Source organism: Sceloporus undulatus, chromosome 4 (genome assembly GCF_019175285.1).
Source record: "Sceloporus undulatus isolate JIND9_A2432 ecotype Alabama chromosome 4, SceUnd_v1.1, whole genome shotgun sequence".
Lineage (NCBI taxonomy): Eukaryota > Metazoa > Chordata > Lepidosauria > Squamata > Phrynosomatidae > Sceloporus > Sceloporus undulatus.
In genome coordinates this window covers 239,560,989-239,582,945 of record NC_056525.1, presented here as the reverse complement: position 1 = coordinate 239,582,945, position 21,957 = coordinate 239,560,989, and the positions used below count along the sequence as shown (strand labels likewise).

Here is a 21,957-nt window from a genome sequence, read left to right as displayed (position 1 = left end):
TTGTGCACATAAAGTCACCCATGTATGCCATGCTAAGTACAGTGGAGAAAAGTATGCCTAAGATACTTTTATAAGGAACATTAAAACAAAAGTTGCAGAGGAGGTCCATTGAACTGAATGTAACAAGATTATAGAAGTAACATACCTTTTAAGATGTAAAGAACGGACAATGTTGCATATCCCACAAGAAACAAGGAAAATAGATTGGGACCCAACCAGTCAGAGGAAGGTGTGAGGCATCTCTCTCCTTTAGTAGAGGAAAATTTCATGAAAAAGGGAAGCATATATGCCCAAATAGTGCAAAATTTCTATCATGAGGTTTTCTGGGAGTTGCTTTTCCCAACTCCAGTGATAAACGTTTTATCAAAAAGTCAACAGATCAGTTCTAGCAGTTTTGATCTCCATTAGCAACAGGTATTTTGTAAAGCTAATAGGTCTTAATTGCCTGTTTATGACTGAGCACTCTCACAGTGATAGCTCACAACAATATATTTTCATCCAGCTAGTGTGAAGATTGAAGTTAAAACTCAGAGGCATTAGCGAAGCCAGAGGCAGCAGCCTCACTGGAGAAATAAACTTTGTCCTAGTGCCACAACAAACTACAATTTTCAGAATTCCAAAGCATTGAGCCATGTCCATTAAAGTGGGATCAAACCAGATTATTTTTGCAGTGCAGATGCCATCTGAGGGTGAGATAGAAGAAGATGGCATTTCAGTTAATCAAAATTGTGGTTGTTTTGACCCTTCAAGTTCTGACTCACTATATCACTGTGAAGGGGTGATGTGATCTGCCAGCCATAACCTGATGGCCACTTTTTTTTTATTCATTTGGGATTCTGAAAGTCTTTTTAAGGTTCTCTCAGACTTTCTTGTTCTGCTGAACTGAACCTTTTCTGGAGAGCTAGCAAGTACAGAGAACATTTTGAAGAAACTCTGCTTCAGGCAGAGCCCCTTTGCAACAAAATGCAGTATGTTTATTTTAAAATAAAAGAATGTTGTTATTATAACGTGTCAATGACATATATTTCTTTGCTAAGGATCACAAGTGATTGTTTCACATTATTTATCTTTATCATCTTACCAAGGTAGTCATGCTCCACTCAGTTGCATATAAAATGCTGAAGTTCTTATTCTTAATGTCTTTATGTACTTTGTACAAGCATGCTGATAAAGTTATCAATAGCAGGAATTGCTTGGCATGCTGGATATACTTGAGCATGTTAAATATTGTAGCATACATCTAGGTCATGTTTACAAAGGGAGGGAAGAGATATTAGAAAACATTCTCCCAGAAAAGAGCTTGTAGTAGATAAATGTGAACTCCTGATGTCATACAGTTGCTAAGAGGATTTGAATGTTTCAGCTGGGAAATGCCAATCTTCTAAAAATGGTAGAGTTGGAGAGGAAACATTCAGACTGCTAAATGTACTCCTTTGGATTATTTCATAGAGATTTCATCCAAGATGACTTCTGAATGCCGCTTGCAGAAGCAGTTACCAGTTTGGAGAAAACGCTGGTTGGTTGTAGTTCACACATGCCGATGTATAAAATAGTACCTGCCAGGACATTGTTTAATATGAAAGTACTGAAATTCTGCATCTTCAAACATTTCTGGTTTGTTTTTTTGGGGGGAGGGAGTGGTTCTGCTTTTCAAAACAAGACTTTCTCATGGCGGTTTGGAAAGTAGAAAACAAAAATGTAAAAAAAAACCTGACTAATTAAAATAACATATTGTTTCATTTCACCTGAAAAGAGGCAGCAGGATCTGGTAAGACTACAGTTTATAAAACGTAGACCAGCACCAATATTTACTTAAAAAGTGGACTGAACCATTGAGGTCCCTAGTGTCTATCTAAAAGTAGTCAGATGCATCAGAAGTGCCTTCAGTAGATGGCTTCCATAAGGATGGGACACTACAGAAAGGGTTCTAGCTGTAGCTTTTCTAGCTTAAACTTCAATTTATTTGCCTTTATATGTTCTAAAGCTATCTCTAGGCAACCGTTTGCATAAGTCAAGAGGCACCTCAATCAAAGCTAAGTAATAACTAAATTGATAAGAATATTAATTTTATGGAAGAACGCATATGGTACAACAACTGCATTATGCTTTCAGAGTCAGCACCTCAAAATTCATTAAAAACAGCTACAATAATGAAAAAAGGGTTTTTAAATCCCAGACCTGTGTTATTTGTCCAGTGCTTGCCTAAGACTGAATTTTGAAATTTAGATGAAATTGAAATTGATTGTAACAAAAACTATTCTAGTGTGATATTGGGTGGCATGCCTTTAATGATGGAATAGCTGATGAAAATTTTAAAAGTGACAAGGATCAGTAGATAAAGTGGTATGCTTGGTTGTGAGAGTGGACAAGGAGACATGATTTAATTTTTGCAGAAATTATATGCTTTTTTTCATGAAGTCTATTGTGGTGAACCTGGCTTGGCCATGTAAATCCAATGGGTGGCCTTGGGCAAGTCACACTCTCTCAGCCTCAGAAGATGACAGTGGCAAACCCCCTTTGAGGAAACTTGCCAAGTAAACCTCATGATAGGTTTGCCTTAGAGTTGCCCCAATTTGGAAACTACTTGAAGGCACACCACAACAGCGACTGTGGTGGTCACTTTTAACATTTATCAAAATAGGCTTTGGATTTACCTATCTTACATGATTCCACAGATTTGGCATGTTTTTAACAGCACTAATCATATCTATTTATTGTGTTGAGGGGAAAAAGTTATATGATAGATTTTATACATCATTATAAGCGGAGACACCACCGCTTATCTGACAAGACACGCCATGAGGCCTTCCTTCGCTCTTATGGAGTGGCAATTGATGCAGCAAAGAACTCGTTCTATGCTGCTCGAATTGCATCAGCAGAGTCCCGTCCAGCAGAGCTGTTCAGGGTGGTTAAAGAGCTAACTCAACAACCTCCCACCCTGAACCCACTTTTAGAATCCACCAAGGCCTGCTGTGACTTATTCAATGGCTTTTTTGCAGATAAAATCCCTCAGATAAGGGCTGATCTCAATGCCAATATTACAACAGAAACTATAAGAGAGGCGTCCAGTGAGTCCGTGGACGGTGTTAGACTTGATCACTTTGAGCTTGTGAATACTGATGAAGTGGACAAGCTGCTTGGAAGTGTAAGGAAGACGACTTGCCCTCTAGATCCCTGCCCATCTTGGCTGACCACCCAGGGAGGAGATGCAGTAGTAACCTCACTTCAAATCATCATTAATGCATCTCTTAGGGAGGGGATATTTCCATCTAAACTTAAACAAGCAGTGGTTAAACCACTCTTGAAAAAACCCTCCCTTGATCCCCTGATTAGAAACAACTACAGGCCAGTCTCTTTGTTATCATTTTTGGGCAAGGTGATTGAGAGGGCAGTTGCCTTTTAACTCCAGGCAGTCTTGGATGAAGCCGAATATCTAGACCCATTTCAAACTGGCTTCAGGGCAGGTTACGGAGTTGAGACTGCCATGGTCGCCTTGGTTGATGATCTCCGTCTGGGCATCGATGGGGGAAGTGTGACCCTGTTGGTGCTCTTGGACATTTCAGCGGCCTTCGATACCATAGACCATGGTATCTTTCTGGAATGCCTGAGGGATTTAGGTATCGGGGGCACTGCACTCCAGTGGTTCAGATCCTATCTCTCGGGCAGATTCCAGATGGTGATGCTGGGAGACAGTTGCTCTCGTAAGCGGGAGTTGACATCGGGCGTCCCTCAAGGCTCCATTCTGTCTCCCATGCTGTTTAATATTTACATGAAGCCGCTGGGAGAGATCATCTGGAGACACGGGGCATGGTGTTATCAGTACGCTGATGACACCCAACTCCATCTCTCCGTGTCCCCGACAGCTGCAGTGACCAAGGATGGCATCTCTCCTCTAAATGCCTGTCTTGAGTCGGTAATGGGTTGGATGAGGAAAAACAAGCTCAGGTTGAATCCAGAGAAAATGAAGGTACTTGCGATAGGAACCCCTGGGCTAGGTGGGGAGATATGTCAGCCTGTCCTGGATGGGGTCACACTTCCCCTAAAGGATGAAGTCCGCAGTTTGGGAGTGCTCCTGGACTCGTCTCTACAGTTAACATTGCATGTGGAGGCGGTGGCCAGGAGTGCTTGGTACCAACTTCGGTTGATACGTCAGCTGTGCCTCTACCTGGCTCGGAGAGACCTTGAAGCAGTGGTGCATGCACTGGTAACCTCTCGTTTAGATTTCTGTAATGCGCTCTTCATGGGGCTACCTTTGTACCTAGTTCGGAAGCTTCAGTTAATTAAAAATGCTGCAGCCAGATTGGTCACGGGAACATCAAGATCGGACCATATTACACCAATACTAAAATCTCTACACTGGCTACCAATTAGCTTTCGGGCACAATACAAAGTGTTGGTCGTCACCTTTAAAGCCCTACATGGCTCGGGCCCGAGTTACTTAAGGGAACGCCTCTCCCTACACAATCCGCCCCGCACACTCAGAACTTCAGGGAAGAAACTGCTGGAATACAAAAAAAAAACCAGATTGGTCACTACTTCCCAAAAAGCATTTACAGCTGTGGTCCCAAAATTATGGAACAGAATTATGGAACAAAATTATGGAAGAGATCCGTCTCATTACATCAGAAGCCTTTAAGAAGGCATTAAAGACGGATCTCTTCCAGTGGGCATATCCACCCGACCTGCTATAGTTGAAGATTTCCACCCCATTTAGATTATATGGAAAAACAGATGAATCAGATGCATTGTTTCCTCTATTGTAATATTGCTGGCCGACTAGCATTGACTAGTATTGTATTGTACTGTATTTTACTGTATATTATGGTTATATGATGATGTTTTTAATCTGTTGTGTATTTCGTAGACTATATTGCTGATGTTGTTGGGAATAATAATAGAAACATTATTATTATTATTATTATTATTATTATACATGCATACACACCCCCAAAATATGTTTGGAATAAAGGTAGCTGTGGGTGTATGTACAGCGTGCATGTATGTGTGCATGCCTTCAAGTCTCCTGTCAGCCTATGTCAATCCGATGAATTTTACAGAGTCTTCATAGGCAAGAAACAATTAGTTTTGATTTTAATTTGGAAACAAAGTGGTTTGTAAGATGTGGTACTGATCAAAGAAACAGTTTCCTTTTTATGGCATAAATATTTTTATGCAGTTGTTGCTTCTGGTTGGGGATATTCTTGTATTGTTTCAGCAGTGAAAGTGGATGAATGTGCAGATTATAAGAAGTAAGCAATGGATCCAGATCTAGCATAAAATGGTCCTGTGGAAGTTAGTGGGACAAGTTAGTCAGGATAAGGTGTATTTTGATTTTAGCAGGCATACTCTCAATGCTACACAAATTATTGCCCTTAAGTCTAAATCTAACCCCTTGTTTTCAGACAATATTTGCTCTCAACCCTGTACCCAAGCAGCCTGTTCAGAACAATAGGCCTTGTATTATAATGTCCTGATACTCTGTGGGACATGGAAAAATATCAAAACAACACTCTCACACACTCTTACCTAATTGTCAGATATTGTGTCTGACGCTGTCTTGAAATTAATATAAATGCAACATTAAAATGCAAGGGCTATTCAGTGATCTTTGAAGGTTGCATCTGTACCGAAGAACTAGTAATAACCTGTGGTAGGTTGGCACTGCTTTAACTACCATTGCTCGGTGCTGTGGAATTCTGGGAATCAGTTAATTGTGTCAGAGCTCTTTGACAGAGAAAGCTAAATGTCTCATAAAACTACAAATCCCAGAATTCCACAACATTGAGCCATGTCAGTTAAAGCAGTGTCAAACTGCATTATTTCTGCAGCGTGGACACAGCCAAAGAGACAGCTTAGAGCATTGTAGATAGGAAATTAAATTCAAATAAAGATGCCCCTTGTAAATATGCTCTGAGCTTATTAATAAACTGGCAAGGAAGGAGTTGAAGGGGTTAGCGATCAGAACAGGGGCAACATAACTCAAGGTTAAGGACTGTAAAGGTATTTACTTAGACTAACCAAAGATACCAGTGCAGTATGCCCATATTGAGGTTACAGAACTTCTTAGAAGGCTTTCAGAATGAAATTAAAGGAAGAGGATATTTCTGGACAGGGCAATAACTCTGGAAGAGCTAATATGGGATTTGTTGATGGAGGATATTCTTCCAAACGGAAGATTCTTAAGAGTTCTGTGGTGATGGTTGCTAATGACCACAGAGACTTACTCAAACCCGTAATGATGATTATTTGCATTTTAAAAGTTTTGCCAAGTTACTCGTATAATACGTATGTGATGTCTAGAGGAAATTGCATGGGCAGTTTCTGATATGGTCCACCAATCAGTTTAGAACAGCATAAACATAGGAGTGAAAGGGAAATATCTCAGTTTCCTAAACACAGAAGTAACCTACCTATCTAGATAGACCTTGTTCAGTGGGGGAACCATTCTTAGCCCTTTTGCTACTTTATTGCCTGATTATTCACCATTGAAAAAAAATTGCAGGTGAATTTAAGCAGAGATGTCTCATCCATAGGGTCACCGTGAGTTAAGATCAACTTGAGGGCAGTTAACAACAACAAATTGATAACCCCCACTGCTTTGTTACAGAAAGCCAATACCCAAAAAAGCCAGTGATTTACCCAGATAGTCACAGATATTGTGACTTGTTAAAAATGTATGAATATGAGAGAAGGCTGAAGTTCTGAATCCAAGATTATTTCCATATAAACTTTAGAGTAAGTGATTCACCTGACCTTACAAAGAAAGTCGAACTAGGGTTGGACAGGAATGGACCTGTGTTTGCCATAAGCTGAATAAGTGTCAACCATCCCTTGGACTTCTCATAACATTTTGGTTCTCTCTTTAAAGTTATTTGCTAAAACAGTCACCAGTGTCAAGCAAGTTATTTATTGACTGGTATTGTGGTTTCATTGACCTGTCATAATAGAAATGAATAGCAGTTACAAGTCTCATTAAAAACAGTGGCTCCTTGAAGAAAGGGAATATTTGAATGTTGTATTTAAAATATTTTACATATAGAAAACAAGTACGTTACTGTAGCCTCGCTTGCCTTCTGACTGGCGTCTCTCAATCCTCATTTGGAATACAAAAAATGTTACATTCTTTAAATGGAAAATGCCTGACTGATGTCTTCTTGTGGGTGGATTGAAACAAAGATGTTTTTTCTTGTTGCTATAAAGATACGTGCCTTTGTGAGTGTCCAGTCTAGAGGTGAAATGGTTTGTTGCCGTGTGTAACGGTGTGGTAAATATAAGCCTATGCAAGAACAAGGAAATAATGTTTTATCTGAGATGACAACACTGGCTTGCAGCTTCTGTTGTATGGGCAGAATTAAAATTACTTTTAAAAACTTATTTTGGGCTTGTCACAAGACTGACAAGGATATGCGAACAGTGCATTGATGTATAAAAATACATATTCCTTCCCCATGTGATAATGTGCAATTTGGTGGTGTAGTGGACGTTCTTTAAGAGAGAAAAAAAAGGTGTACTTTGAAACTGGTTTGCTTATACAAGGGCCCATCAGTTTGAATTAGGAAAATTAAAGTTGCCTGGATTGTGGCTGAAAGAGTTTGGTACAGATAGCTGCCTCTGTAAACTTTGTATACTGTGATTAAAATATAGATACAGCTGAGAGACTGGAACAGAGAGTGCAAGAACAGTGAGTGTTTATAATTCACTATAACATGAGAACCCATGTTCTGAAAGACTTATTCAGGATGTAGAATTCTTTTTAAAAAAAAGATGTAAAGATTTTTTAACCATGAGATGTTTTTGGCTTATTATTCATAATTTCCTTTTTTGTGTCTTGCTCTTTCAGTGCAACAAACGTACCGACTTTTTGGAAGTGGATTGCATTAGCCAAACAAAAATAAGTTCAAAAGGTTGCATCATGATTCTTAATGAGTCAGTTTCAGCTAATGTAAAATTGACACTGGTCATGTTGAATCACTTCTTATGAGCTACCAAAATGGTAAAAACTACTTCATAAGCTAAGTTAAAATGAAATGGCCACATCTTTGGGGAGGGGGGTCGGAATCAAAATTACTAACCTATTTGATCACCTAGATTTTGAGCTTGCTGGGACATTATCAGTCATGACGTTTGCACAAAAGTGGTGAGCAGGATTGGGAAGAAGAAATTTTGAGAGGGTTTTTCTGGGCAGATATTGTTGAACTCCAGTTTTCACTGGATCAGCCTGGGCAGTGGTGACGGATGATGAGAGTATTTTTTCATCAAAGTCTGGCAGCCCAAAGGTTGGCCACCAATTGCTTAGCAACTGAAGACAGGTGTAATACATTTGTGCCCTGATTTTTAGTACAGGTTGAGTATCCCCTGTTTGAAGTGCTTCGGAACAGAAGTGTTTTGGATTTTTATTTAATTTTATTTTAGAATATTTGCATATACATAATGAGATACCTTCGAGATGGGACCCAAGTCTAAACATGAAATTCATTTATGTTTCATACGCACCTTATAAACATAGCCTGAAGGTGATTTTAGACAATATTTGAAATAATTTTGTGCATGAAACTAAGCACAAAAATGTGTACATTGAATCATCAGAAAGCAAATGTGTCACTGTCTCTGCCACCTATTAAAATAGTTTTGGTTTTTGAAGTATTCTGGATTTTGGAATTCTATATAAAAAAGATTTAACCTGTACCACATTTAATGAAAGTATACCTATAGTTTCACAGGTTAACAAGCTTTGCCTCTTCCTTCTCTAGAACTTCGTGAACCTTCCTTGTTCTATGTCACTCATCCCAGTGATATATTTTCTGTTTAATGTTTCAATACTCAAGCAGGCAAGCCTCTTCTGCAAAAGTGTTTGGGATTCTGGAATATTTCAGATTTTGGCATTCTGGATAAGGGACACTCAACCTGTACTTTGGCTGCAGGGGACTAGTGGCATGACATTACTCAGGTGGCTACCTCCTCTCCTAGTTCTCTTGCTAGTGGAGAAGGAAGGAGAGTGAAACTTTGCACATATGGACATCTACCAGTTTCGGTTCCCTAACCACTGTGGAATGATCTTAGTGCAGCGATGCACCCAGGACCAAAGATGTATGATCTTGTGACACAGTGGTGTAGTCACAATGGATAGTCATGTATTTGGGGCCCAACTCTGTCTTTTTGTTTGCCGGTTTGGCAGGCTTATTTGATTCTTTTGGGAAAAGTTAGCGACATAATTAAAGCCCATTATTTCAAACAAATGTGACAGCGTTGAACTTTAATCCTTAACTAAATTGGCAGGAATTAGAGTTAATGAGACTGAAGTTGAGGGGAACCTGCTAGGACTGCGTCAGCAAATTATTCTGTTACAAGACCTTGTGACCTCTCAGTTTGTGAAAGGCGGGGAAGCCAGCAGGATGGAGCCTTGTTTCATGCTCTGCTGTATGTTTGCCAGCATGAAAGACTACAGAGATAACATAGGCTTTGTACGGTCGGCCCTTCTTATACACGGATTTTTTATACACGGATTCAAGCATACACGGTTTGAAAATGATCCAAAAATGTATAAATTTCAAATATCAAACCTTTATTTTCCATTTTCATAAGGGACACCATTTTTTATGTCATTACATTTAATGGGACTTGAGCATACACGGATTTTGTTATACACGGGGGATCTTGGAACCAAACCCCAGCATATAACAAGGGTCCACTGTATTTTGACCTTTCAAACATAAGAATAGTTTTGTCTCTGCATGTGTTGTGTGGATATGTATGTAAACACACACACACACACACACACACACACACACACACAGAGGCCAGTGTTATTGATACACAGTTATGCTAAGCAAACATTGCTTCTTGTTGTTGTGTCCTTTTCATTGTTTCTGACGTATGGTGACCCTGAGCCTTATGGGGTTTTCTGAGCAAGATTTGTTCAAAGGAGGTTTGCCTTTGCCTTCATATGAAGCTCATGCAGTGTGACTTCTCCTGGATCACCCAGTTGGTTTCCATGGCTGAGCAGAGATTTGAACCGTGGTCTCCAGAGTTGTACTCCCGCTCTCAAAACACTACAACACACTGGCTCTAACGCTATGTAAAAAACAAATCATGTAAAGCAGCAGGGTAGGGAACCTATGGCCCTCCAGATGATTCTGGACTAAAACTCCCATACTAGCTTACCATTGGCTATGTTAGCCAGGGTTGATGGAAGTTGCAGGCCAAAACACCTGGAAGGCCACACACACACACACACACACACACACACCAGCCTAGTGTCTTGATTTACACATGGGGTTGCTAAAGCGTCTCATAGTGAGATTTATTGGAAGTGGCAAGATAAGCTAGCGATTTGTCCATGCTGACCCATATTAACAGCCAGGGGTCCTGAATTAGAGCTAGAGGTCTCAACCTCATGCCTTCTAACCAGTTCAGAAATAACTTGCACCTCCTTAGCAGTGTTGACCTGTTGTCTCTGTAAAGCTATTATGTTTTCTGTCACTTTCCTCAGGGAGGCAACTTGTTGCATTCTTATGTTTGTCTTCTTGGAGGACTCACAGCCTTTATGTGTGCAGGGTATTAGACACAACTTGCTCATGCTGTATGCACTATTTGAAATGGACTATGCGAAGCTGTGTGAAGCAGCTAGCGGTTTGCTCTTGTGAATGTGCTGTAGTACTGCATTCATGAATCTTTGAATTTGCCTGCTGTGCAGAATTAGGTCATTTGATTCTCTGAGATCTCTGTCTGCTGCCTCCCCTCCTTTAGTTGGACGGTCAGCTGGGGGCTCACAACGTGTAAAGGGCATGCTTTGCTGGTGTTCTGTGGTCTCTCCCCTGTCAACCAAAGAATAGTATTGATGGAAATAAAGACTACATGGGAAATATTTTAATGAAACAGTCTGTCCCATGAAATAGCTTCCACATGATTAAGCCTCAAACATCCTCCAACTTGCCTCTGTATATCTGGACCTTAGCTACGTAAGTGTGAACCAGGAAAAGAAGGTGCATGATGGATAGGTAGTAGGCCACAGGTGGAGGATGTGTTACATATACAAAAGATCCTATGTACTCTCCCAGATGTCTCCAGGTAGGAAATCCTCTTTGAGAACCACTAACAGTCATTGTTAGAATAGATATAATGGAGCTAGATAGTGCAGAGTAATGGTTTGAGCAATGAACTATGACATTTGGAAGACCAGGATTTGAATCCTGACTCAGCCGTGGAAACTCACTGGATGAGCTTGGGCAGGTCACATTCTCTCAGCTTTAAAGGATGGTAATGGCAACTCCCCCTCTGAAGAAACTTGCCAAGAAAACCCTATGATAGGTTTGCCTTAGAGTCGCCATAAGTCAGAAACGAAGGTAAACAACAACAACACAGTTGGACCTACTGTTAGGAAGATGCTGGGGATCAGTTGTGGCAGCTCCTAGACATGCTTTCTGTCCCCTCTCACTACCACCTCCAGCTATTTTGCTGTGGCAAAGCTAGCTTCTTGCATCAGAGTGAAGGAAATTGGCAATACTAAGGTAAAGTTGCCTGACCATTCTGTACTTGGAGATGGGGCTACAAATTCATCCTTTGCCTAAGGCAGCAAGATATCTTGAGCATTCCTGCCTTTAAGTCTCTAATGCTCAAGTGAGCTTGTTTGCTCCATTGTTTTAAAAGCATGAGGATTTTATTTATTTATTTATTTAATCATGGGGAGTGAGCCTTACACAGCATAAACTACTCCTCTTATTTTTGCTGTAGGATGCATTTACAGAAGCATTCATATGACGTCAACTTATAATTCAGGAAGAGGCCCTTTGAAAATTCATTCCTTGGTCTCTGTCAATGAATCAAAACTCAAGCAAAGTTTGTCCATATGTTCATAACTCCCTCTAGAGGCAAAAGTTGGTAGGCAGTAATTGGTGTTTGATAGCCCTCTGTTTCTCTGATAAAAACCAGGATCAGGTGCTGATGAAGCTTTTGCAGTCCACATTTTCTGGCAGTATCCCATTTGTTCTTCATTCAAAGATGCCCCAGTTTTTGTCAGGTTAACATTATGGAAATCTCTAATTCCAAAACAAATAGCTATATAAAAACTTAATTTAAAAGACTTTGTTTCATCACTTAACACTTCAGTTCTTAATCATATTGCACTATTGTTGGAGGATTGCTTTTCTGTTTAAAGGACAGCTAAGACTCTGCAGTTGACTCAAAACCACTGTGTATAAGCTTTATTCTGCTCTGTGAACTGCCCACTGCTGGAAAACAGCAAGGCGCCTTTCTTCAGCTTCCTCTCCTGCAGTTTCTGTCATTATTTTTATGATGTTTACTTGAAAGAAATAGATTGGTATGTTCCTTTCAGTGAAGTACCAGAAAACTAATAGGCCGTGGTGTTCTAATACATTGTCCTGGCCTAGCTTCTATTCATTTGCTCAAATTAGGTTGAAGATGTTCCATTAGCTTTGTTTGTGGTCTAAGTATACCATTATTTATGAATCTGCAGTTTTGGGAACTCTGTTTTTTGTATTCATGGGCTACAGAAACCCTGATGTGTCAACTAGGAGACATACTTTCACAAATACTAACCGATCCTGATTTCGATGTTTGATAGGATTCTTAACAGCACTATCATTTGTAATAGATAGCCATGTAAAAGTTTCTCATTCCTGGTAAAATAAATAGAGAAGATAAGGTAGCTTCTCCTAAGAATTTCACAAGATGACCATGTGATTTAGTAATTCCTTAGTTGATATAACCATAATTCCAGCATGCTTGGTTAGTAGTCAGGAATAATGAGAATGGCAGTCCAATATTATATGGGGATCAAAGATTGGCAGAGATTGAGCTAGGAGATGAATTGAATTCCCATCTGATGTATCTCATAATGAGTCTTATCATTAAAAGGAAGAGAACTGTCCTGTGCTTCTGTTGGTTACTCGGTCCCTTATGCTTTGTTCTACCAGTCCAGCTTAAGGAAAATGGTCAAGAAGAACTTTATTGAAATATCTTTATTACATTGATAAGAGGAGTGGTAACATCTGTAAGACTAACAGATCCATTATGGCATCATCTCTCATGGACAGTAGTCTATTTTTTATCAGATGCCTGTAATTTTGTCCTGAGCTACAGAAGTAGATGGACATGGATAAGGAACATTGTCATAGTATACAAAGTTCAAAAAATATAGACAATAAACAAATGCATTATTAACTCTGGCTATTCGCATTTAAGTTGACCCATCCTGGACAAAGTAACATCCACACAAGTGGCATGGAATGGCAGTGCACCAACCGACTTATGCATGTTTATAGTATTAATGTATATTCTACTTTTCCTCCAGCTTAGAAAATTAAAATTAAAACAGATAAATATGTAGATAAAATCTCAGAAAAGGTTATTGTTAAACTACCTACAGAATTTAAAACAATGCATAACACACCTATTAAAAAGAAAGAAATACAAGCGTACAACACATTTTCTGTAGCCCTTGTTAAAAATGTATCAATTTTCCAAAGCCTGCTAATGTGTGTGTTTTTAAAAACTTGACCTGATAACAAGAACAATAATGACAGGTTAGTCTAGCTTCCCTGGGTAGGGAGTTTCAGAGTTAAGGAACAGCCACCAAGAACTTCCTCTCTGCCATCACCACCCAGACATGGCTGGGGGTAGGGGACAGTGGGATTAAGGGAGAAGGGGCATCCTTGAGGATCCCATAGCCTAGACAGGTTTGTATTGTAGAATACAGTCCATTGTTGTTGTACCTTCAAGACATTTCCAACAGGTTAGTATGGCGGCCCTAAGGTGGACCTGTCACAGGATTTTATGGGGCTGAGAGTGTGTACTTTATCCAAGGTCACCCAGTGGGTTTCCATAGCTGAGTGGGAAATTGAACTCTGATCCCTAGAATCATGGTCCAGTGTTCAAACTACTACACCATACAGGCTCTTGAGTCTATTTTCAAGTTATGTAAGACTTTAGTGGTCATATATAACTATTTGCATTGTGCAGGAACAAGCTGTAAAGCTATTGTATCAAGGAAAATAATATGCTTCAGAAACTAGTCCTCATCATATGCTGTTTGGACCACATGAAGTTTCTGAACACTTTTCAAAGGCATGCCGCGATAACCCAAACAGGATAGGACAAAAGCATCAGTTAAGGTCTCAAAAATTGTATTGTAGTGCTAATGACTTGACTAGATAGAAAGGTTTTTGTTTATAAATAGCATGTACTGTGTTGCAGTTTAGGTTTATCTTAAATAGAAAGTATTTTGCATCTTTTACCCAGCATCATCCCTAATAAATTCATGTTAATTTTTTTGCAGAAACACTGTAGAGTACTGGTAAATAGGGAACATTCTTCTGATTTTGTAGGATGGATTTTCTAGTTGCAAATCCTCATTTTATCTTGTCTTTGAAACAAGCAGATGATTCGACCCTTGCTTTATCTAGCCATTATTGTCATGGAAATGAAAAGCAGTGAAGTTGGAAATTACTATACAGACTTATCGATTTGCCATTTTTGCACATCCTCAGCTGATACTGTGGATTTGAACTAGTTAGATTTTAACACCACTGAAAGTACAAGAATTGAAAGGAGCCCAATTTGCATTGGAAGTTAAGCATTCATATTAAGGAATGCTGGAATTGGGGTTAATCTTTTCCATGTAACGTTTGATTGCATTATCTTTTCTGTGCCACCTGTTGTATTTTATCTTGGCTGTGTTTTATGCAGCTTTACATCCCTCAAAGTTAAGAAATTTCTTAATTTCATAGCCTTAACATTGTAGGACATGGGTTATCTTCAAAATAAATATTGGAGGCAATCAAGCTGATCTTCCCCCCCCCCTTTTTTTTTTTTTCTTTTTTTAAGGTACCAGCTATTGACAATGTCAGCGGAAGGCCCTGACTCTCATATTATGGAGGTGAAACCATTAGTGGACAGAGAAGAGGTAAGCTTAAATTACTGTACTGAAGGACCATCAGTTTTCATGTGAACCTGCCTGAAGGGTTAGTTAGATCATTATCTAAGGCTCTCCTTCAGAGGTTAGTTGGGTGGGCACCAGAAAAGGGGCCTTTTTAAAAAAAATCTGGGGGCATCATCTGTGGATTACTTTTATCATTGTGCTCATTTGTTGCAAAATCTCATGTGTTTACTTTAGCAGTGTTGTTGCTTTGAAAAGTACATATCCTGATATTGTCCCTATACCTGTACAGTGGGCCCTTGGGGTTTGGTTCCAGGATCCTCTGTGGATACCAAAATCCATGGATGCTCAAGTCCATTACAGACAATGGCATAGTGAAATAGTGTCCCTTATTTCTTTAAAAATGGCGAAAGCAAGGCTTGCTTTTTCGAATTTTCATATTTTTGGAACATTTTCAAGCCATGGATGCTTGAATCCATGGATAAAGTATCTGTAGCTATGGCGAGTCAACTGTGCTTCTCAATCACTTCTGCTCTGGTTTAAGAATGAAATAGATGGAGGGGAAAGGATCTGGGATCTGCTGTATGACATTTGGGAATAATGCATGCTGATGAGAACATCAAACAAACTTCAACAGGGAACAAGGAGCATGGAGGATACCTTTGCCAAGACAACTCTTACTCCTACCTTTCTGAATCATTGGGTTGAATCCAGACTCAGTTATTATTAAGTCACAATAATTTCAGTAGATCTGCTGAGAAGAATTACTTGCTTGTCTCAGGTGAAGTAGATCCAAATAGTAAGTTAGCACTCATGTAAATTCGATTGATCCAAGGCCTACTTAAATGTGGAATGCTGTATTTAGGCCTAAAGCTGCAATCCTATACTAGCTTACCTAAACATTAAACTCAGCAGGGCATAAATTTAGTATTCTTGCATAGGATTGCACTGAAAGCCTGGATCCAAATCATGGTTTGCAAGTTTCACAAAAATTAATTCTAAAACGTGTATTTTTGATCCACTATGAACTGCCCACAGGGCATACATTTTAGAACTGAAATTAAACCACCTGGCTTCATTTCCCTAATACTGTTGTACACCTTTTGTAGGCGATCACACGTCTCCTGCCTGATGTTAATGTGCAGGTAAGTGTGTTTTCACTTGATCAAACAAACTTCAGAAGTGTTAAATCCATGCACTTCCAATCATATTGTAGATTTCTAACCATCAGCATTTTGCATGGCAGAACTAAGAATATTCCATATGAGTACTTCATAAAGTTTTGTAGAAACACATAAGGAAAATACTATTGCAAGAGAGTGAAGACAAAATTTGCTAGAAATATGCTAGCAGTTAGTTTTCAAGTTTGTCTTGTGCGTCATAGTATCATTGCTCTTACCATTGTTTCCATATGAATTATGAGTAGGCAGCTTGCAGAGCCTCCTGTGAGCCCTGGTGGATCTGAGCTTGAGAAGATCTTGACATGTTTGAGAAGCTCCAAAATAAAAAAACATTTGGCCCATGTGCCGCACTTTCTCCGCCCTTATCTCAATGGCTAGGTGCCTGCAGGGGGATGTGAGATGCTCCTCTGACTGACTGTTTTATTGTCATGATGTCAAGAGGAACCATTATGTGCCCATATTTCAAGGGGTCTGATTGATACCTCTGCCACACAACTATATGTTACACAGAGCTCTTATGGTGTGTGTTTGGTTAACTACAATGCTTTTATCATACTTTTACAAGATGAGTGCATTCTCTACCTGAACTTAAGTTTGCTATTTGAAGGTGGGAAGGAGAAAAATGTTCATACTTTAAAAAAAAAAAAGCTTGAGGAAATAGCACAATGTACCTGAAGCTTCACACCAGGTAGAAATTATACACAAATGAGCACCTAATGTTTGTTTATGTGCTCTGCTCTGAGCACACAAGAGCATTAAAATTTCCAGATAGAGTACTTTGGAAGACAGTGTGTGCTTTACAACTTGCGATGTGTATTTATCTGCCTCCGTCTGGTTTCTTTAGTCCGTCTTGTTACTGCGGTGGTCAACTAGGGCCTTGTCTGTAGGTATAAGCTAGAATGATTGAAATGACCTTTCATGTCAAAGAATTGCCTTTACATTAAAGGCAAAAGAAAAACCAACTGGAAGAGGAAAATACTTGCTGACCCATTTTCTTGATACTTAAGTGTGTGTCTGTACGGTGTAGTTAACTTTAACTCTCTGGTGCCATTTTATGCAATCTAGAGTATTGTAGATTGTTGAGAGGCTTAGAATTCTCTGCTTAAATGCTTCAAAAATGAGCTTTTAAACTGTGTAGCAGAGAATTCTTAATACAGGTTTCCATCTACTTGCTCTTTCAATGCTTGCAAATTACAGACAGGGTCCATTAATTTGACGGGTTATTCTCTCATCAGTTCTTCTTGCCTATGAAGATCTCTTGGGACTGCTTGCACACACTTGTGTATGTGCATGTGTATAATATGTTAATTTAGCTTTTGCACAAATTCAAAAGTGATATATAATATGTTGTTTATGTTTTCAAAGGCCAAATTGGATTTGCAAACTCAAAAAAATTTTCCCCCACTTTTCAACCAATTAGACTTTCTGACTGTCCTCTGGTCCTTAAACTACACACCCCAGGATTCCACAGGGTAGAGACATAGCTGTTAAAGTAGTATGAAACAGCTACAACAATCTTCTTTAGCATAATTTAGAGTAATCCAAATGAGATGTAGCTAAGGCATGTTTGAGCAAGGCAAGATCTGACACCTCTAGGAACAGGAACAGTTGGCATACAAGCCTTAACTGTGAAAATGCACTCCTAGTCACTGAAATATAACTCTGGAGATCGGGGTATGAATTCTCACTCAGCTATGGAAGCCCACCTTGAGCAAGTCTCAGCCTCAGAGGAAGGCAAAGGAAAACATCTCTAAACAAACCTTGCCAAGAAAATCCCATGGCAGGTTCACTTTAGGATCATCATAAACTGGAAATGATTTGAAGTCACACAACAACAACCATGCTATACAGATATGCCTCAGAGTCATATGTAGATATGACACTCAGGTATCTCAGATATACTGGTAATAAATTTGCAGGCCAAATTAAATAGCATGACAAAACACTTAAGACTTAGGGGAGTGCTGAATATTTAAGCGTCTTGTCATGGTATCCAATTTGCCCTACAAATTTATTACCAGCATATCTGAGTTACCTGAAAGTAATACTGTATGTATATGTGACTCTGAGGCATATCTGTATAGCATGGTGGTTGTTGTGTGACTTCAAATCATTTTCTTCTTATGGCGACCCTAAAGTGAATTTCTTGGCAAGATTTGTTTAGAGGGGTTTTCCTTTGCCATCTTCTGAGGCTGTGACTTGCCCAAGGTGTGCTTCCATAGCTGAGTGGGAATTCAAACCCTGGTCTCCAGAGTCATAGTTCAGTACACAAACCACTAAACCATGCTGGCTTTCTCTGTATAGTATACTGATAGTAAATTTCCATGTCAAATTTGATAACTTGACAAAACACCTGAGACAGGCAAGTGCCAAATGCTTAACCCAGGTAAAGTTTCTCAACACAATACTATTTTTTAAGAAGTATCTTTTAGTACTTGGGTGGGAGACAGCCAAGGAATATGCAGTGTGACTTGAAGACACACACACATGAATCTGAGGCACCTGAAAAGGACTAGCTGCTACTTTCACCTGTGGCTTGTCTTCTCCCATGTATGTATACAGTGTATTAAGGAAGGGAGGAATTCAATGTGATAAGAAATGAAGTATATTTTGTTCCCAATGCTAAACATCTGACAGATTGGGAAGGTATTCTGCTTGAGTTATTATTATTATTATTATTATTATTATTATTATTATTATTATTAATTTTAATCCCACTTTCCTCCCAAATTGTGACTCAAAATGGCTTACAGTTGAGTTGATTTGGGTAATATGGAATGTTTTCCTCTAGCATTCAACTGTTACGGTTTCACATGTCCCATGTTTGCTGCAGTCAAGTGGTGAATTTTTATGACTGAACTACTGTATATACTCATGTATAAGTCTAGAAATTTTAGTAAAAAAAAATTGACCCCTAAAATCTGAGCTGACGTATCCATGGGCCAATGTTAGTCCTGTACTTTAACTCTCATAAAAATAGAAACCATCCCCTGGTAAAATGCAAGGAAGGACTGACCCACCTCTATTCTTTCATCCATCCATCCATCCTTTAGTGTGAACAGAAACAGTTATGCCTCCTGAAATTTTGTAAGTTCTTTGGTATTGTTTTCCTTGGCTTCATCCTTTAGATATTTTGTTACAAGAGACTTATCCATGGCTCATATCAAAATCCATAATTTTGGCCTCAAAATCTGCCCTCATCTTATACATGAGATTGCCTTATAGTCAAGTATATATGGTATATGTGATCAGTCTCATAATAGCAGGAAGGATTTGCACAGCTACAACACACTAATTATACTAGTATGTTGGGAGATATTGCTTAGTGGCTATCGATTTCTCTTCAAAAGAAAGGGCAACCTCTAAAATTTCCATAGCTCTTAATGAATTTATGTTTTTAACAACATTGCTCATTTGGAATTTGGCATACAGGTGTCTCTTTTGAGGAAATCATTTGTCCATCAAACTAACTTCTGTAGTCTGTGATGGGACCCCTTGGATGTGTGTTTATCTACCCGTCACGTGCAATTGTTTAGCCTACTGAGCAGGAATCTGTCTTTTTGAAGGCGAGAGATGCATGAGCAGATGGCACGTTTGTCTTTAGCCTTCTATCGGATTAGTGTACCTTGGATTTTTTTTCCAAGACAGTGTTTTAATACAAATCGGTCAGTAAAGAGCCTCTTACTATAACACTGATGTTGATTAGGATGTGCTGCCATCTGTTTTCAGTGTGCTACATCTTTACAGGAGAAAATCTTTCTGAAATCACTCCCCACAGATCTCTAGGTCAATTTTGCTATGAAGCTTTTCATTGTGGAGCCTATTTTGATTTGGCTGTTTTCTTAGTGCTGTCTTGTATTTCTTTGTAAGTAGATTCATGCTCTTTCATACAGAAGTCTTCCATCTCCCTCTCAATCTCGCAACATTCTGGCCTGTTACAGACAGCCAAAATAAAGCTGCTTCAAGTCACAGTGGAGGTATGGTGTTTCAATGATGCATGCATCCTAAGAGTCCAGAAGCCACACCAAAGCCATGCTCCAGTCTGGTGCGTGGCTTTGGTGCGACTTCTGGAGTCTTAGGACACATGCATCATTGAAACACCATACCTCCACTGTGACTTGAAGCAGCTTTATTTTGGCTGTCTGTAACAGGCCTAAGTTAAAATACACGACCAAGGTGCTCAGTCAGGGTAAAAGAAGGCAGCAGTTAAAATTTACAACTGTGGTTAGCTGATGGAACAAAAATTGAGAGTCATGTTCATGGGGAGATAATTATGCCACAACAATGGCGGCTTTACTTTGTAGATGTTTGCTGTAGCAAGCACAGTGTGTGAAGTGAGATCTGTGCCTCCAGACCCACTGAGAAATGCACCAAGTACTTGAATTTTCTTTCCTTGTTTATTTATTTACGGTATTTATACTCAGCCCTCTAGCCCTAAAGGGCTCTCAGGGCGAATTGGCTATGGCTGTTAGTACTTGGGAGGCCACCAACAAATACCAGGTGCTGTAGGCTATATTTCAGAGGAAAGAACTGGGAAAAGCACCTCTGAGTACAACTTGCCTAAAAAACCCCTATGAAATTCATGGGGTCAGCATAAGTCAATAGGCAGTATGAAGGCACACGCGCACACACACACACACACACTTGGGCTTTATCCATTGTGGGAGAGAGTTTTTTTTAATGTAGCTTTCTTTCTCAGTAGTAATGTGAATACATTATTTGCTTCATACATGTTTTCCTGCAGACATAATTGTATGGTTAGCCAACTAAGAATTGTTATTGTTGAGTACCTTCAAATCATTTCCAGCTTATGGAGACCCCAAGGTGAACCTATCATGGGGTTTTCATGGCAAGATTTGTTCAGAGGAGGTTTGCCATGGTCCTCCCCCTGAGGCTGAGAGCATGTGACCTGCCCAAGGTCACCTAGCGAGTTTCATGGCCGAGCTGGGAATCAAATCCTGGTCTCCAACGTCATAGTCCAATGCTGAAACCACAAATTACTTCACATCGTATGGAATTTTGTAGAGAGAGCATGGAGATCTTTAATAGTTTCTTGCCCACATTATTTCGCTATAATAGTTCACAGGAACTGGGTATAGTGCTTGACTGTCTCCCCATCACTGCATTATTGTGAAAATGCAATTGTTGACATTGGACTATGCTTCAGAGATATTAAGCTTGAGCCTTCGTTAAAGTCGTTCACAAACATTATCCAGTGATTCCTTGGGCTCTTTCCTGCTCAGTCATTACCCCATTATATCATTTCAAAGTGTCATGCAATTTGATTTTTCTGTAGGCTTACTGTATATACTAAAAATGCTAATAATATTATAATGACCTGGTTTACACTTAGACCTTAGGGTACATTGCAGCTAACAGTAGACTTAGGCATATCCCATTGTCCAAAAATTGGTACAAAAACAAACAAAAATGCTGGTACAAAACAACTTCTGGACACAAGCTATTACAAATCAATCTTCATGATAGCTGTGTTCATGTGGCAAGCAATTCTGCATGCTGATTTTGCTACATGAATCACACAAATATCTATATTGTATTTTTCTCCCATAAATATCTATGCCACTTTAAAAAAAATACTGGTGACACTTACAAATACTTTGTAATGTCATCTATGTCTGTATGTTTTTTCCTACACCTCTGAAGCACTAATCTACTCAATTCCCCCCCCCCTTTTTTGTAGTATCAATCTGCTTTAGAGACCCAGTAAAGCTTTTTAAATTCCTATCCAAATATTAGAAACAATTGGTTTGAAATGTTTTTCAATGAGATGATGTTGACATTCAAATACATCCATCTTTCCATGGAACTGGGGTGAGGGAGCAATTTCTCTTCTCCAGGCGCACCCTCAAAACCTGCTTCAGA

At 39.3% G+C, this 21,957-nt stretch overlaps 1 protein-coding gene across 4 annotated transcripts in view; it reads left to right on the top strand.

The window, feature by feature from the left end:
• NDRG1 (N-myc downstream regulated 1) overlaps positions 1 to 21,957 on the top strand; it is a 110,592-nt gene that overhangs the window by 64,585 nt on the left and 24,050 nt on the right. For 2 of the 4 annotated variants that reach the window (XM_042461871.1, XM_042461870.1), the window contains 3 exons: positions 1,450 to 1,516; positions 14,842 to 14,920; positions 16,003 to 16,038. In XM_042461871.1, the coding sequence (XP_042317805.1) occupies positions 1,464 to 1,516; positions 14,842 to 14,920; positions 16,003 to 16,038 (168 nt within the window). In that variant the 5' untranslated portion in view covers positions 1,450 to 1,463. The remainder of the gene's footprint in view (positions 1 to 1,449; positions 1,517 to 14,841; positions 14,921 to 16,002; positions 16,039 to 21,957) is intronic. The other 2 variants (XM_042461873.1, XM_042461874.1) reach the window with 1 other exon arrangement.